The 17,614-nt window shown below is 48.1% G+C and overlaps 1 protein-coding gene across 2 annotated transcripts; it reads left to right on the top strand.

The window, feature by feature from the left end:
- Positions 1 to 975: 975 nt before the first annotated feature.
- QTRT1 (queuine tRNA-ribosyltransferase catalytic subunit 1) lies at positions 976 to 10,999 on the top strand. Of its 2 annotated transcripts, none has more exons than XM_076066420.1 (10): positions 976 to 1,322; positions 4,898 to 4,966; positions 6,226 to 6,364; positions 6,612 to 6,690; positions 6,811 to 6,926; positions 7,666 to 7,804; positions 8,249 to 8,324; positions 8,939 to 9,048; positions 9,888 to 9,972; positions 10,380 to 10,999. In XM_076066420.1, the coding sequence occupies exons 1-10, from the start codon at positions 1,116 to 1,118 to the stop codon at positions 10,878 to 10,880; spliced, it is 1,521 nt and encodes a 506-aa protein (XP_075922535.1). In that variant the 5' UTR covers positions 976 to 1,115; the 3' UTR covers positions 10,881 to 10,999. The 2 variants fall into 2 exon arrangements, with proteins under 2 accessions (XP_075922535.1, XP_075922536.1); XM_076066421.1 differs by having other exon boundaries at positions 997 to 1,322; positions 10,459 to 10,778.
- Positions 11,000 to 17,614: the final 6,615 nt, after the last annotated feature.

Genomic DNA, 17,614 nt, shown 5'->3' on the forward strand with positions numbered 1-17,614 from the left:
TGTCCATGATGACGGTGGCATTGCCCTTGTCGGCTGAGAGGATGACTGCCATCTCTCTTTTTTATAATTGAGAAAGCTCAAAGCGTTCATCCTTACTGAAAAGGTGTCTTCACGTTTTTGAGGATTGCAGTGATTTCCGATCTTGCCACGTCTGCAGGAATGTGTCCCAGACCCTTAAGGGCTACATCGACCGGGGCAATGATATAATAAACTGGAATGTGTTTAGGGGTGACTGCGAAATTCAACCCTTTAGGTAGAACCCATTTTAGGCTGTAGTAAATTGGACTGTTACTCTGATTGATAACAATCTTGTCAACGTCTAACTTTTTAATGTGTGGATCTGGCTTCTTCTTGGAAAGGTTGAAATTGGAAATCAGGTTATCTTTGCATTTAGCTGACATTGAGGCGGCTGAAGAGGCTGTCATGTTGTCGACATGTTCCCAATCAGATGTAGACATTTTCTCTGTCAATGTTAAGTGTTATTTCAAGAGAGTGTTGTCTAAATTGCTTAGTTCTCAACTGCATCCGCACCAAACCATGGCAGCAGATGCGGACAATTGATTAAAATTTTAAACTGGTGGGTGTGTGGCCATCGTCGTCCAGAACATTCAATGCAGGATGACTCCATTGCCCGGTTCGCATTCACGGAGGCGGCTTCATCACAGCGACTCACTCCGCCACCTGTGGCGCAGTCATCAGGCTCGTGATCACCCCCATTGGAAAGCACAGCCGTCCGCTCTACAACCTACATCGGCCGCACGATGGAGCAGGTCGCCAGGTGCCGGCCAGGACCCGCTTGACTCTGCGTGGGGGCGTGACCGTAGTCATGATGCTGGCACCTGGCCTGGAGTGATTGAAAGCCTTGGGCCGGATCAGTCGACCCGTGGCACCTGGGTCTGCCGCGTGACCTGCCAGCGGGCGTTCGACACTTCACGTGGCCTCAACGTGCACATAGCCTGGCACAAGCGCCACTTAGTGGCGAATGGCGGTGGTTGTAGGGGGGCCGTGTTCGTGCCCCGCCCCTCGCGAGGCCACACCCTACTCACGTGACGTTGGCATGCGCACTGTACTCGCACTCGGGCGCACTGTACTCGCCGCCGCGTCTCTACCCCGCGATGCCGCTGTCTCTGCGCGTCGTGGCCGAGTGCCGCTGGAGCGGCGCTCGCGCCGCCACGCTCGTGGCCCCCCACGGCCCCGTGGCGCTGCCCGTGTTCATGCCTGTGGGCACGCAGGGCACCCTCAAGGGGCTCACCGCGCGACAGCTGCGTCGTCTCGGCTGCGGCATCTGCCTGGGCAACACCTACCACCTGGCCATGCGGCCCGTGAGTCGACCGCCTCCTACACAAAGCTCCCCCGTGGAGCCCACGCAGCCTCTTGGTTGCAAGTGCTGTGAGCGAGCTGCAGCAGCAGCAGCGCCTACGATGCCTAGAACGGGGCACGAGTGGCTTGGCGTATCCCGCACCACGCACCGGCCGCGTTTTCTTTCTTCGGTGCTGATGTTTACTCACTGCACCCCGAGATACTCCTGTTAAGGCCGAGGGGAAGTCGAGGACTGGCTGAGCGATTCGGCAGTGATGTTGGGCGTCAGTGGGGATTGTTCAGGTCGCCGGGTTCGTCGCGCAGTGCACCGACCACCTCGGCACCGCTCCCCACAGACATCGTGCACACGCCACCTGTACCATCACCACATAGGGCAGGGGTCGGGAACCTTTTTGACTAAGAGAGCCATGAAAGCAAAAAATTTGGAAACTTATTTCAGTGAGAGCCATATAATATATTTTAAAAGTGAATTCAACTAAATGTCAGTATAATAAGCCTCTGAATTTATTCTTTTAAATAATGTTGTTATAACACTCACCATTAATGCGACTTCTGGTGCTGCATGGATTTGCTGATGTCTTTGTAGTCGGGTTGGTACTTGGTGAGGTTAAGCTTCATGCAAGCGTTGAGGCTTTCATCCGTTAAACGTGATCGTAGGTTGGACTTGATGTTTTTAAGATGTGAGAATGACTGCTCACATGCATACGTAGATCCAAACATGGTCAATACAGCAATACTCACACGCTGCAGTGTGTGGTATGTGACAGGAAGCGCGTTCCAAGTTTTGAGAATCAGCTGGTCTTCGGGTTGGAGTTTTTTCATTTCTGTCCACATGTGCTTGCTCGCCAACTCCGCTTTCTGTCGTGTGATTCTTTCCAAATCTTCATTCAGTGACTTGAACTTATTCACCCACATGTCTGAGGCCTTCAGGTCAGCCACTTCTGCTTCAAAATCTCTGACGGAGACACCAGGGATGTAATTCAGGTCGGCTGTGTTCAGTGAACACTCGTTTGGATGGGTGATGAACTTAAAAAGACGAATGTGCTCACGAAATTCTCCAAAGCGTGCTTTGAAGGACTGTAGGAGACTGGATGTGCAGCCAGCTAGCTGGTGGAGATCAAGGTTTTGAATGGGCTCACTTGCTGTGCATGCATCTTTAAATTGGCTCAGTTTTTCAAAATGTAGTAAACGACCTGTTTCAAGATCCGTGATGAAAAGCTCCAGCTTGTTTTCAAAAGCAAATACAGCTTGTTGAAGGGATAACACTGTATTTCCAATGCCTTGCATTTTCACGTTGAGCTGGTTCAGATGTTCAGTCAGATCTACGAGATAGTAAAACTTGAGGAGCCACTCGGTGTCGGCTAGCTCAGGATGCCCGACGCCTTTCATTTCAAGGAAAGTCCGGATTTCGTTCAGGCAAGCCGCAAAACGGCTAAGCACCTTCCCTCTTGACAACCAACGCACATTGCTGTGCAAAAGCAGACCAGGATAGTTATTTACAACTTCATCCAGCAGTGTTTTAAACTGGCGATCATTTAAGGCTCGGGCAACAATAAAGTTGATCACACGAATGACCAGCGACATCACTTCGCCAAACTGCCTGTCACACATCTGAGCACAAAGTGCCTCCTGGTGTATAATGCAATGGAAACTTAGGATGGGTCTATTTTCATGTTCACGGAGAAGCGCCACAAATCCTTTGTTTTTCCCCACCATACACGGAGCACCATCAGTACACACTGAGAGAAGTTTATCCATAGGTAGACTTTTTTCTTGAGCAAACTCCATGAAAGACTTGAATAAATCCTCACCTCTTGTGGACCCTTTTAATGGCAGAACAGCAAGACTTTCTTCACGCAGTGTGTCACCAACAGCATATCTTGCAATCACGCTGAACTGCGACAAATGGCTCACGTCTGTTGACTCATCCAAAGCCAGAGAAAAGAACGGCGCTGCATTTATGTCCTTCACTTGCGTTTCCTCCACTTTGTTTGCCATCACGATGGTACGATCATGAACAGTTCTTGCCGACAGTGGCATGTCTTGTATCCGTTTGATTATCTTGTCTTTGTTCGGAAGATCATCAAAAAGTTCATTGGCTACATCCAGCATGAACGTTTTAGCATACTCGCCATCTGTGAATGGTTTTCCGTTCCTCACTATTGCTAAAGAACCAGCAAAGCTAGCCGAATTATAGTCACCTTGCCGGGTCCATACGCGGAGTTGCTGCTGGCTAGCTTGCACCCTGCTCAGAAGCTCTTGGCACGCTTTATTTCTGCTGTCTCCCGCAGGGTATTTTGATGCAAAGGTAGCGTGGCGCGTGTCGAAGTGCCGCTTTACATTCGACCGTTTCAACGATGTAATTTTGTCATTGCAAATTAGACACACCGCAGAACCCGCTCTCTCCACAAAGGCGAATTCTTCGGTCCATTCGTCCTGAAATGTACGATACTCGTCGTCTTTTTTTCTTTTCGCCATCTTCTTCGTCGAAGGGTTAGCTTTGAGCTAATGACCGAGCAGACGCAGTCTCAGACTGATTCAAAAGGGGGCGTTTACCTGTTTTACCCAGCAACGGCAAACGTAGGCCAGTATCATCCAATTAAAATAATGGACAATTGCTCCTGCAGCCCTGAACAGGACATGCGCAGTGAAAAATCGATGGATGGATTAAAACAAGTGAGAATATTTTGTTTTATCTGCGAGCCATATGCAATCATCAAAAGAGCCACATCTGGCTCGCGAGCCATAGGTTCCCGACCCCTGACATAGGGGCTCCGCGTTAGCGAGGTGTTCACTACCTCTCCTGGTATGGAGGAGGTCGTGAGCTTGATCACGACCCTGATGCTTGTATACTTGTAGTTTACGTATCTCTCCCTGTGGTTGCATGCATTTTTCTTTGGGTCCGTTTTTCCCACCACATTTAGAATCAACGTCACACCTTTTTTTAGTATTTGGCTGCTTTAAATTTCCACAAGATTAGCCACTTTGTTGAGCTATCATTTGTGGCCAGGTCGATTCTGAAAATAGCTATATCGCTCAGTGAGTCTTACCTGATAAAATACAAAAAATAGTTTATAGTTTAGTTTATTCACAACCTACACCACATACACCATCTCCAATTCCAACGTGTACACGCGCACTGTGCCTGATTGCCTACACTATGCACGCACACCATAAAGCACACGCCACGGACAAAGATCCCCCGTGTAGACTCAACAGCGTTCGGGCAAGTGCTGCTATTGAGCACCGATGGAGGCTGGAACGGCGCACGAGGGGATTGGTGGCCAGCACTACGCCCAGCCGCCTTTGTCTCCCCAATGCCCACGTTTACACATTGCACCAAGTATTAATTTAATGCTGAGTCGATCTACACCGCGCATGCACTGACACCACACGACTATAATTTGCCTTCACGCTAAAATGTTGAGTTGCAGTCTGGGGCAACACGAACCCCACAGCGTGAATCCCCCTCAACTGCGGGTCCCCTCGCGGTGCCTCGTACACTTGGCACGGTCGTTAGAGACGCGTTGGTGGATTGACGTGGCTCTCGGATCGTGATGATGCTTCTCTTCCACAGGGGCCGGAGCTGATCGAGATGGCCAAGGGCTTGCACGGTTTCATGGACTGGGAGCGCTGCCTGCTGACCGTAAGCTCCGCACACTCACGGCAGCCCGGTGCGCGAGTGACCTCATTGGATTCCCAATTATCGAAACGTCGTGATTGTTTTTTTGTTTTAATATAATTTTATTGTATTTCTACATACGTGACTTTACCGAAAAAAACAATGAGTAATTTTATGCAGTCACGAAAGCTTTAATACTTTATTATCACACTTCTACGGGGAAGTTACCGTTGTAATTATGTGTAATATGTGCCCTTTTTTGAGCTGCCGTTTTGTATTTACAAGAGGTGGTCATTTTTTGAGCTGCCGTTTTGTATTTACAAGAGGTGGTCCTTTTTTGAGCTTCCGTTTTGTATGTGTAAGATGTGCGTGTTTGAGCTGCCGCTCTCACTCTGGCCCCTCCCCCCCTCCAACCGTATTTCCTATTTAAGCTTCTGTTCATCCCTCCGGCCCCCCCCCCCTCTCTCTCTGCCTCCCTGTCCGTCTTTCCTCCCTCCTTACCTCTTGGTGGACTTGTATATGTATTTCTACTGACCGTGTACCTCGTATTTTTCATTCTATCTATGCTGGTATGGGCAATCCAAAGGTTGAACACGAAATTTAACACTCTTCTGAATTCGTGGTCCGCCAGGAAGTGTCTGTGTTGTTGGCCTGACTGGATGTGCTTCACATAATGTTTTTTCAGGTTTGTTGAATTCTCGTCTCTCATCGTTTTGTTGTATTTACCTCCGTGTTTTTTTCTTGACACCTGATGAAGATCGCTTGCGTTGTGATCGAAACGTCGTGATTGTTTTTTGTTTTAATATAATTGTATTGTATTTTTACATACGTGACTTTACCGAAAAAAACAATGAGTAATTTTATGCAGTCACGAAAGCTTTAATACTGATGGTGCATGTTATGTCACGTGGACTTGTGTAAGGCAGCTGGTAAAAATGTATAAATTGTTGGTAGTGATCAGGGTGCACAAGTATCCTGCTGTTTTAAACTGGGCAGAGTCGTACACGTTAAAATACCACGTCCTGATAAGAGGCAGGGACTGTGATTTTAAGGTCAGTCGATGTAAGAAACCGCAATTTTGGTCATACTATCCTGAATATGGACTTTCCACTGATGCGTTTCTAACCAGGCCACGTTTATGAGTTTGGATTGTCGGCGGACTTCAGGGCCACCCTCCGGATAATGGTGTCATTCTGCAACTAAAGTTTAATGAAGGGACCATCAACAAGAAACATTTACCGAGGCAACAGGAATAGCTGAAACTCACACCGCTTCCTGCGCAGGACAGCGGCGGCTTTCAGATGGTGTCTCTGGTGGAGCTGGCGGAGGTGACGGAGGAGGGGGTCCGCTTCTCATCTCCATACGATGGCCGCCACATCCTCCTGACGCCCGAAGCCTCCATTCACATTCAGAATTCCCTGGGTGAGAGGTCTCCATCCACATTCACATTGCCCTGGGGAGCTCCCTGCATTCACCTTCACAATGCCCTGGGAAAGCGACACTGCCTTGAAGGGAATGCTCATGCAGAGATACACACGGCCCTGTGGTGCCACCAGGCTGTGATGTAGTGAAGAAGTGCGTGCTGTGTATCTCCGGATGTGGCATAGTGACGAGGTGTGTGCTGTGTGTGTGAGGATGTGGGATAGTAATGAGATGTGTGCTATGTCAGGCTCTGACATTATGATGCAGCTGGATGATGTGGTGAGCAGCACGGTGACTGGGCCACGTGTAGAGGAAGCCATGTGGAGGTGAGGGTGCTGTCACACGGTGTGTTCACTCATCATTGTGTGATGCGGTGTGTTCACTCATCAGTGTGTGATGTGGTTTGTTCACTCATCAGTGTGTGACACGGTCTGGTCACTCATCAGGTCAGTGCGCTGGTTGGATCGCTGCATTGCAGCGAACAAGAACCCAGACTCCCAGAACCTGTTTGCGATCATCCAGGGCGGACTTGACCCCGATCTACGGCTCAAGTGTCTGCAGGGTATGCGGCGCACGCCAGGCCACTGAGGATCTGGTGCTCGCTTCGTGAAGTCCGCCCACACAGTCACTGAGTACCAGTGGCACCCTGGCTACCCTCTAAACAAGAGATTGAATGCACTCATGGTCGCCCTCCGGGATGAAGATGGAACCATATCATGATAGAGACATTTATAATGAGTACAGAAAACAAAAACAAATCATATGTCCCAGGAACAAAATAAATGTTCCCGTAAAGAAGAAGTTCCAGATGTCACATTGTGGTCAATGCCACCACCTAGAGTACAGAAAACACTCCTGGGCCAAACACTCAGTGCATATGGTGGCAGCAAACATTGATGCCTGTACTGTACGAATGAGTCTTAATGAGCACGAGATCGGTCTCCAGTGATACCTTTGTTCCATTGTTACCTGTTGTGAGTTTCTTTAAGATGACACAATGGTTGCATACCCAGTTCTTAACCGAACTGTAGGCCTGAATCAGGCTGATCGAGCCGTTGTGCTTGCAAGACACATCTTTATGTGTTGTTTGAACTGTTTGGTTTTTGTTGTGATGGATTTCCTCATCGTTTATAGAACTGAATTCGAGGGGTAGATGTACAGGACAGGCGGTCCTCGCTTTTACGACAATGCGGTCCTGGAAACCCCGTCGTAAAATTGGATACTAGTCAATCGGACCATCGTAAACTGCTTTTATTGAGTGCCTAAAAATGTATTTCTTGCTGCCCCTGCTGTTGGCACAGAGATGAGCAAGCGCGACGTGCCAGGCTTCGCCATCGGGGGCCTGAGCGGCGGCGAGGAGAAGCAGCTGTTCTGGAGAGCAGTGAAGCTGAGCACCGAGCACCTGCCCCGCGACAAGCCCCGATACCTCATGGGCGTAGGGTGAGCCACGTGCCACAGAGCCCCGAGCCTGCCCTGAGAGCACTGCGGACACTCAGCGAGTCGCCTTCCGCTCCGGCTGGCAGGATGCACTTCCACTCGGCTGCTCGTGGGCGTGCAAGCGCAGCGGGCCAGCGCGCTGTGCTACGGACCTGGCAACCCGAGTTCAGTTCCCGCTAACGGCCAATGACACTGGTGAATATTTGAACTGGTCCTGGGTCGTCTTGACCTCCAAGTTACAAGCTTTATTTGTTGAATCAGGTGAGATCTCATTCAAAAGAACAACTTACAATGAGAGCCTGGCACGGTGCAGGAACATCACCACTGGGGAAACCGAGTTGGTCGGGCGAGGCGCCACCTCGATGTCGGCACGGTGGAGGTTCTCAGTGCCCCTCTTCTGGTGTGTGAGGCTACATGGGAGGGTGGTTGTCTCTGTGTGCGGTGCAGCTACGCCACGGACCTGGTGGTGTGCGTCGCCCTCGGCTGTGACATGTTCGACTGCGTATTCCCCACTAGGACAGCCGTGAGTACTCCTCCCCACTCGGACAGCCTTGAGTATGCCTCCCCACTTGGACAGCCTTGAGTATGCTTTTCCACATGCATGGCGATGAGTACACCTCCCTACACGGACAGCCGTGATTACACCTCCCCACTGAGACAGCCGTGAGTACACCTCCCCACTCGGACAGCCTCGAGTACGTCTTCCCACTCAGACAGCCGTGAGTATGCCTCTCCACTTGGACAGCCGTGAGTTCACCTCCCCACTCGGACAGACTTGAGTATGCTTTTCCACACAGACCGGCACCGATTTGCACCGCCGCCCAGCACCACTGCTGCGTAGCAGGGGCAGAATGGGTGGCAATCCCTGGCCCGCTCCCCCTGATGCAAGGCCATGACCTAGCAGGGGCCTGTGGACAACCGTGTGTGGGAGTTAGTCAAGAATATTCGTAACCCCCAAATGTGCATTCTGTCTCGGTCCGCACACCCCTAACGATGGCACTGGAGATAACTGCCGACCTCTATGTTTACGTCCAATCCCTACTCTCGCAAAACAGGTGGTTCCTGATTATTGAGTGAGACGTCGTAGTTTGGGGTTGGTGATGTTCATCTGTAACGGACGTGTGCTATGCTGTGTAGAGATTTGGCTCGGCGCTGGTGCCATCCGGCTCTCTCCAGCTGAAGAATAAGACGTTCGCCAAAGACTTCGCTCCCATAGATGACCAGTGCACTTGCCCCACGTGCAAAAGGTCAGTGTTCGTTCTGTCGGCGTCAGGTCCTGTGCGGTACGGAGACAATTCAACTATTTAAACTTTTTATTTTTCTAGGTATGAAGGCCCACTTAGCTATTTAGCTCTTTTTCAGAAGCGATCTGGCCACAAATTATCGTTTAACAACGTGGATTATCACGTGGAAATTTATCGTAGCAAAATACTCTAAACGCATGTTGATTCTAAATATGGAGGGAAAAGCCGGAGGACCCGGAGAAAAGTCCACGCGATCACGGGGAGAACATGCAAACTCCAAATATACAGGTGTCAGGGTTGGGATCTAACCCATGACCTCCTGTATACCAGGCTAGGTAGTTAATATATCACCATTGCAGCGCCCAAATTGCAGTTGTGCCATGAACACCGGGGATTGCAGCGGCACGTGTCAAGTTCTGTTATCTGCTGCACACTTAATTCATAAATGTTTCCTTCAGAATTCACTTTAACCACAACCATTTGTTTTTTTAACAGATTAATATCGATGCTGTTTGGTGGCGGTTGTGGCCCAGATTTCACTGTAGGATGTCTATTAACTTATCAGTTACAATGCATCCAGAAGTAGATATCATTTGGTATGGGACCAGTTGTGGAGGACTGCTATGAATTTAGCCAAAGTAACCTTGACCTCTGACAATTGAGAATCGGCGAGACGTTTTAAATGATTTCCAGTAATTTGTCAATGCGCTGCCGAATTAAGGCTTTTAACATTGTCTGGGTCACAGCGGATGGTTGATTGACCGTACTTCACCACGCTGGTCAGTGCAGATTTGTGAAGGAATCACGGGCTTGACTTGTGCGTGTGGTTCTCCTCTCCCAAGGTGTTCAAGAGCGTTCCTGCACGCGCTGTTCCGGAGCGACCCCGCGGCGTGCCACCACGTCACGGTGCACAACATCGCCTACCAGGTACGCACCCAGCGCCACACGCACTTCCAATCGATCTCACGCTCCACGCTACTCCACTTGTTCTCACGCTCCATGCTCCTCCACTCGTTCTCACGCTCCACGCTCATCCACTCGTTCTCACGCTCCATGCTCCTCCACTTGTTCTCACGCTCCATGCTCCACTCGTTCTCACGCTCCACGCTCGTCCACTCGTTCATACACTGCACGCTCCTTCACGCGTTCTCACACTGGACGGTCTACATGCTGTTTGATTGGTAATTGCACGTGTGTTTGATAAACTTTAGTAACCTTCAACGATTTAATAATGAGCAATATCTAGTGGTAGGGGCATGCGGGGACAGGTCCTAGTTCAGGTAGGGGAACTCAATGGGAGCGAGGATGGGAATCGCTGGCCTCTCTCTCCATAGCGAGAAGCTCATCTCACCGGCCACCCACCGGTGCTCGTGCCCCAACACTTGACGCGCCGTGCCTCTCCTCCCTGGACAGCTGTCGCTGATGAGCGCCGTGAGGGACAGCATCGTGGAGCAGCGCTTCCCGGACTTTGTGCGCGGGTTCATGGCCCGGCGGTACGGCTCACGCGACGCCTACCCACACTGGGCCGTGGACGCGCTGGCATCCGTCAACATCGTCCTCCCATGATGCGCGCTCTGTACGCATGCTCGTGGGCGATTTCAGCAATGTATTTTCACTGCCAGATCTTGTCTGATGGCGCGCGCCTCGACACACAGCCCGTTTCTAAACGTGCAGCGCGTTTTCGTTCCCACGCGTGTCTGTGTAGCCGCTGTGGTTTGATGAGGACCGTTGCAGCATCGATGACCCCTCCCTGCTGCCTTGTCTGTATGCAGCATACGCGGCCCTCCCCACAGCCACGTTCACATCAAATGCGGTCCATTGGCTGTAAGAGGTGATATTATAATCGGTGATATTTTATACTGTGTAAGTAGTCCCGAGTTCACGTTATCTGGTGCACTGCTCTGTTTTAACGAGTTGCAATGATCTAATTTAAAATAAACGTCGATGCCTCCCACGTGTTTACGCATTTCTTCACGCGCGTAATGACACATCCTCCTTGTCACCAAGTGTTTGCAAGGCAACTTCAACCGGGTCAAACCCCAGGGATCAGAACATCCTGGGTCAAACTCTGCTGCTCCATCTGGGACTTCTTTTTGTCTTCATTGTGGCCCTCCCACTTCCACCCATCACGAATTCCTCAGCAAGGCAGACGGTTCTATTGAGGGTGACAATTGACATGACTCTGCCTCTGTATATACACTGTGTCTATCCTTGCAATTTAAATGTTTATTCATGAAGATATGGTTAAATGTTATCATACAAACAAAAAAACATGGTCACATATTTTTCGTAGGCCCTAGGCACTGTCTACTGTGCCGATTGGATAATGCAGCCCGGACCACGGGGAGAACATGTACACTCAAAATATACAGGCATTGTCAGGGTTGGAATGGGTCACCAGCACCATGCCTGGCCGCCTTTGTCTCCCTCGTGATGTTTACACACCACACATGCACTCATTTGAGGCTGAGTAGACGTAGAAGAGGCCCAAAACCGGTTCTGATAATCGTCACTGCTTTTGGCCATGAGCGGAGAATCAAACTCGGGTCGCCAGGTTCGTAGCGTGGTATGCCAACACCTCCATCTGAATGGCTTCATGAACGAATCTTTGCTGATAGCTAGTGTGTTTGCAGAGTACCTTCGTCTTGGCAAAATCAATTTCGTGTGTGCCCACCACGTTGAAATAATGATCAGCCACGGCTGAGGTATTGGTCCTACCATGTTTCAGGTCTGCCTTATGTTCACGAACACTGTCCGAGACATGTCGCTTAGTTTCCCCAATGTAACTACTGCCACAGACAGCTTAGTTTGTAGGCACCGGGGTATTGCATGTCAGGGATCGCATCCTTCACAGATAGGATCAAATCACGAATTTTATGTAGTGTTTCGTACCTGGATCTTGTGTTTGCTCACGATTTTGGAAATATTTTTGGTGACCCCTGCTATGTATGGTAAGGTGATGGTTTTGATTGGGTCCTCAGATGGTTCTTTCCCAATGGTTCGGGTGATAGCTTTACGAATTATGTAGTCTGAATATCCATTCTTCTTGAGGGCTTGGTGTATGTGCTCCAGTTTTATGGCTAGGTGGTGATGGTCGGAAATACAATGAGCTCTATGGTATAGAGTTTTGATGAGGGAATTCTTCTGGGATGGATGGTGGTGGGAGTCAGGTTTTAGGTAGGCATCCGTATGGGTAGCTTTCCTGTAGACAGTGTCCCATTGAGCAATCAGGTCTCTTTTGGATTAAAACATCCAATAATGGTAACTTGCCATCCTTTTCTACCTCCATGGTGAATTTGATGGCTGGGTGTATGGAATTTATGTGGTTGAAGAATTGGTTCAGAGCTGGCAGGCCATGTGGCCAGATGACGAACGTGTCATCTACGTATCTCTTCCACAAGGAAGGACGTAGGATGGATGTCTGGATGGCATCTGTCTCAAATTTTTCTATGAAAACATTGGCTACCACTGGACATAAGGGAGAACCCATTGGGGTACCTTCAACTTGTCTGTAGAATGTTCCATTCCAGGTGAAGTAAGTGTTGGTGAGGCAGTGTCTAACCAGGACCGGTACATCAGCATTCAGTCCTTTTTGGACTAAATATTCAATGATTGCAATGGTGTCAGGCACAGGAACTTTGGTAAACAAAGACACCACAATATGGTCGCGAAAGCCTACGTGTTAAACTGAAAGATACCACATTGAAACTGACAAGCAAATCACCTGGAGATAGTGAGATGTCCTTAATTGAAGATATCAAGTGAGCTGAGTTAAGTACAGCTGAGGAGGTCTTACCGAATGGTCGCAAGGTCTCAGACAGAAATCGGGGCAGTTTGTAAGTGGTGAGCTAATAGTGGAGACGATAGGACGGAGTGGGGTACCTTCTTTACGGATTTTTGGTAAGCCATAAAATCTGGGTGGTCTAGCAGCAGAGAGTTTTAAGGAAAGCCACTTGGTTGGTTCGATTAAAGATGTCGAATCAGTGATGTTTTTCGTAACCAGGCGGTTGGTAGGATCTCTATTAATTTTGGTATAGCTGCCATCATTAAGTAGGTCCTGAATTTTGTTATTGACTGGGTTCATGAACATAAGGCAGATCTGAAACATGGTAGGACCAATACCTCAGCCGTAGCTGATCATTATTTTAATGCAGTGGGCACACACGAAATTGATTTTGCCACGACGAAGATACTCTGCAAACCCACTGGCTATCAGCAAAGATTCGTTCATGAAGCCATCCAGATGTATAAACAAGGACACAATTTCAAACGAGAAGATGGGTACAAACTGAGCAATCATTGGAAGGACCTTATTAACCAGTTTAGGTCATAACTGGCTGTGATGTTCCCTTCCTACCTACCTATGTTAGCAGTTATTTTCGATTCTCTGAGTTACATTCACTAACACAGCTACCGTTAGCTGTTAGTAAATGGCGGCTTGCCATCCTTTTCCACCTCCATGTGGCGATGGCTCTTTCCTAGCTCTCCGAGCTTACATTTACAAGCATCTCTAAACCTTTGTAAACAGCTCATTGATTGGGGTAGACCTACTGCAGGTTACGGAGACCTCTCCTACATTAACATTAGCTGCCCTGCCCATCTCTAAACCTTTATAAACAGCCTGCCTCAGCAGCTTTCCCCCTCTTTTTCACCTGATGACGATTGCTTGTGTTGCGATCGAAACGTCGTGATATTATTTGTATTTTTTTTCTATCTACGTGGCTTTACCGAAAGACCCAAACAATATAAAAAGAAAATAAGTATAAATCTGATTAATTGTTTATCAACGTGGAATGTTGGGGAAAATGCGTTAGCTATTTTGGATTCGTTTTTTGCTTCTTATGAGTTTGTAGTGATCACATGGGCACCAGGTCGCTGATGATTGATGGGTGAGGAGTCGCTGAAAAATTTAAACCACCATATAAATTAAATTACACTTTTAATTTAGCAAACCCAGGTAATCCTCGACCTAGATGATCCATCCACAGATAATCCACCCACGAAACCGCGTACCCTTACACAGCCCCCACATGCATTGTATTTGTAAAAAAAACTCTTATTGATGTCTCATTGAGCTTCTGCCGGATTATAAACGTATTACATTTTTACTTTGAATCTAGAAATGTAGTCCACGTAACTGACACCGTTAGTGTGTTTACTGTTTCTTGTCACGTATTTGCGCTGCAGGTGGTCCAACCGCATCTGCCTCAACGTCCAGGGCTAATGGCAAGGCCTCTGAAGAGAGGGCCGAACTTCCCGCTGAAGTTCACTGATAAAACCCTATTGGCAAGACCATCTTTGAGCATGCTTCCCATTCGGACATCCACCGTGGCACAGGTATGGATCAATCAATCCTTACCCCTCCTTCGTGGCTCGTGTTCAGTCGTTGGCTGCACCAGGGGAATGTGGGGCTTCTGTGGAAGGGGATGATTAATTACACAGCTGTTCTGTTGGCCACATCTCCTGGTATAAACGCATAGCATTTCCATTTGTAAAAAATATGATAATCTTTGCTTTACAAAGGACCATTCGTATTGAAATATCTGAAAGAGCCAGTGAAGAAAGAAGATCAACTAGCTAGACCAGTGGTTCTTAACCTGGGTTCGATCGAACCCCAGGGGTTCGGTGAGTAGATCTCAGGGGTTCGGCAGAGCCCCCGCCACGGAGGTCCGGACACACTTGAATTATTGTGTAAATTTGTGATGACACACACGGCCCGCTTGGCCATCACTGGCTGCAGATGATCATGCTACACTGCTTGGCCAATCAGCGCTGCGGGGAATTTAGTGCGTACTCAGTAGTCAACGTGTGACTGTTGTTGTCGTACGTCGTGTGATTTCTTTAATATTTTATCCATACTAACTATGTCGGGCAAAAGAAGAAAGTGGTCGGACGAATATGTACAACATGGATTCTCATGTATCACGGAACGTGATGGGAGTGAGCGTCCTATCTGCATGATTTGCAACGCCAAGTTGAGCAACTCTAGTCTTGCACCGGCAAAACTAAAGGAACACTTCTTGAAGCTGCATGGAGACGGGGAATACAAGAACACAACACTTGCTGAATTCAGGGTGAAGAGAGCCAGATTCGATGAAAGGGCCACTCTGCCTGCTCTTGGATTTGTACCTGTTAACAAACCGATCCTGACAGCATCGTACGAAGTTGCTTACCTGATCGCAAAGCAGGGCAAGCCACACACCATTGGTGAAACACTTGTGAAACCAGCTGCATTAAAGATGGCGAATCTGATACTCGGAACAGCGGCCGAAGGTAAATTATCCCAAATTCCCCTTTCAAATGACACCGTCAGTGACAGAATAGAAGACATGAGTAAAGACATCTTGGCTCAAGTAGTCGCGGATCTGATTTCAAGCCCGGCAAAATTCAGCCTTCAACTCGACGAAACCACAGACGTTTCTGATCTAAGCCAGCTTGCTGTTTTTGTACGCTATGTGAAAGACGACATGATAAAAGAAGAGTTTTTATTTTGTAAGCCTCTTACAACAACAACGAAGGCAGCCGATGTGAAGAAGCTTGTGGATGACTTCTTCAGAGACAACAATCTTTCATGGGATATGGTTTCTGCAGTTTGTACGGACGGAGCTCCAGTCATGCTGGGAAGAAAGTCTGGTTTTGGTGCGCTAGTAAAGGCCGATGCACCACACATCATTGTGACGCATTGTATTCTGCACAGGCATGCGTTGGCAACAAAAACCTTACCTCCAAAAATGGCAGAAGTATTAAAAACTGTGGTGGAATGTGTGAACTATGTGCGAAAAAGTGCTCTGAGGCACCGCATCTTCAGTGAGCTGTGTAAAGAAATGGGCTCTGAATTTGAGGTACTTCTGCTCCATTCTAATATTCAGTGGTTATCCCGGGGACAGGTGCTGAATCGTGTTTTTGCCATGCGTGTGGAATTAGCCCTGTTTTTGCAAGAGCACCAACACTGCCATGCAGATTGCTTCAAAAATCCTGAGTTCATTCTCATTTTAGCGTACATGGCTGATATATTCGCAGCTCTCAATCATCTCAATCAGCAGATGCAGGATGGTGGAGTCAATATCATGGAAGCGGAAGAACACCTGAAGGCTTTTCAAAAAAAGCTACCGTTATGGAAACGACGAACAGAGAACAATAACTTCGCAAACTTCCCGCTTCTGGACGACTGTGCAAGTAAGATCGAAGATGTGTCTGGAATCGGAGATATTTCTGTATCCACGGAACTGAAGCAAACAATTGCCATGCACTTAGATGAGCTTGCAAAGTCTCTCGACGGATATTTCCCTACAAGAGAGTCATATCCAGCATGGGTGAGACAGCCGTTCACGTTTGCTGTTGAAACAGCAGATGTCAATGATGAATTCCTCGACGAAATCATTGAAATTCAGCAGAGCCAGGTTCAACAGCAACTCTTCAGAACAACAACGCTCTCAACGTTTTGGTGTCGACAAATGAACAAGTATCCAGTTATTGCTAAGAAAGCCCTGGATTTTTTTTTATACCATTTGTTACAACATATCTTTGTGAGCAATCCTTTTCGAGGATGCTGGACATAAAAACGAAGAAAAGGAACAGACTTTGCTGTGAAAATGACATGAGAGTGGCACTTGCCAAGGTGAAGCCACGCATATCTGAACTGATCTCTCAAAGGCAACAGCAGAAGTCACATTGATTTCCAGGTATGTAATTTGTTGTGAGTTTATGCATTGTGTTGGTTTTATTCTTTGAACAAGGTAATGTTCATGCACGGCTCATTTTGTGTACCAGTAAAAAACATATCTATGTCTTGAATTTGAAAAAAATCACATTTTATTTTTCACTAAAGAGGGGTTCGGTGAATGCGCATATGAAACTGGTGGGGTTCGGTACCTCCAACAAGGTTAAGAACCACTGAGCTAGACCCTGGAACTCCTTTGGCCTGTTGTCCTTTTGAGGGCCGGGCAAAGCAAGCCAGGGTGCGACACCAGAGCCGCGAGGCCCGATGTCCTTTTGAGGGCCGGACTCGTGTGGCTGGTGATCGGGACCTGCGCCGAAGCTGGGCCAGGTCAGATAGCCTCTTAAGAGAGAACCAGGATAGAGGGAACCAGGGAGCTAGCGTGGGCTAAGGCTTGGGAAACGTTCCCTCTATAGAGTATGGGTGAAGAGGTCGTTACCTCTTCAAGTATCAGATTATCCACTGTAGAGTGAAGTGTCTGTAATAAATACGTGTTGTCTCCAAAGAACAAGTCTCCGTCGTCAATAAGCCCACTACATATGGATAATGATCCTGTATATCCAGTTACCTGACTATTTTACAAGGGAGGTCTGTGATGTGTGAGCATAGCAGCAACAAGAAAAACTAAATAGATGAGTACTGCAGGGTCTTTAAGGAATACTACACACTAACAAACAAGGAATTTAACCATGATAAATCACACAAGTCAAAACTATGAAAATATGAGAGCAAGAGTCACCAGACAAAGTGAGGTACAGGTGCAAATAAACTTGTGGAAAACTAAATATAAATAAAAGAGCAACAAAGCAATAAGGCTGAAAACAGTTTTAAACCAGTGCACATTACCGACTC

Source organism: Petromyzon marinus, chromosome 11 (genome assembly GCF_048934315.1).
Source record: "Petromyzon marinus isolate PM22_M1 ecotype Great Lakes invasive population chromosome 11, UKy_Petmar_22M1.pri1.0, whole genome shotgun sequence".
NCBI classification, from domain to species: domain Eukaryota; kingdom Metazoa; phylum Chordata; class Hyperoartia; order Petromyzontiformes; family Petromyzontidae; genus Petromyzon; species Petromyzon marinus.

What these genes read in the sequence shown, in the direction of transcription:
- QTRT1 (XM_076066420.1), top strand. Translation starts at nt 1,116, where the DNA reads ATGCCGCTGTCTCTGCGCGTCGTGGCCGAGTGCCGCTGGAGCGGCGCT. An exon ending in ACCACCTGGCCATGCGGCCC is followed by an intron (nt 1,323 to 4,897) that starts GTGAGTCGACCG and finishes TCTCTTCCACAG; the next exon opens with GGGCCGGAGCTGATCGAGAT. An exon ending in CGATACCTCATGGGCGTAGG is followed by an intron (nt 7,805 to 8,248) that starts GTGAGCCACGTG and finishes TGTGCGGTGCAG; the next exon opens with CTACGCCACGGACCTGGTGG.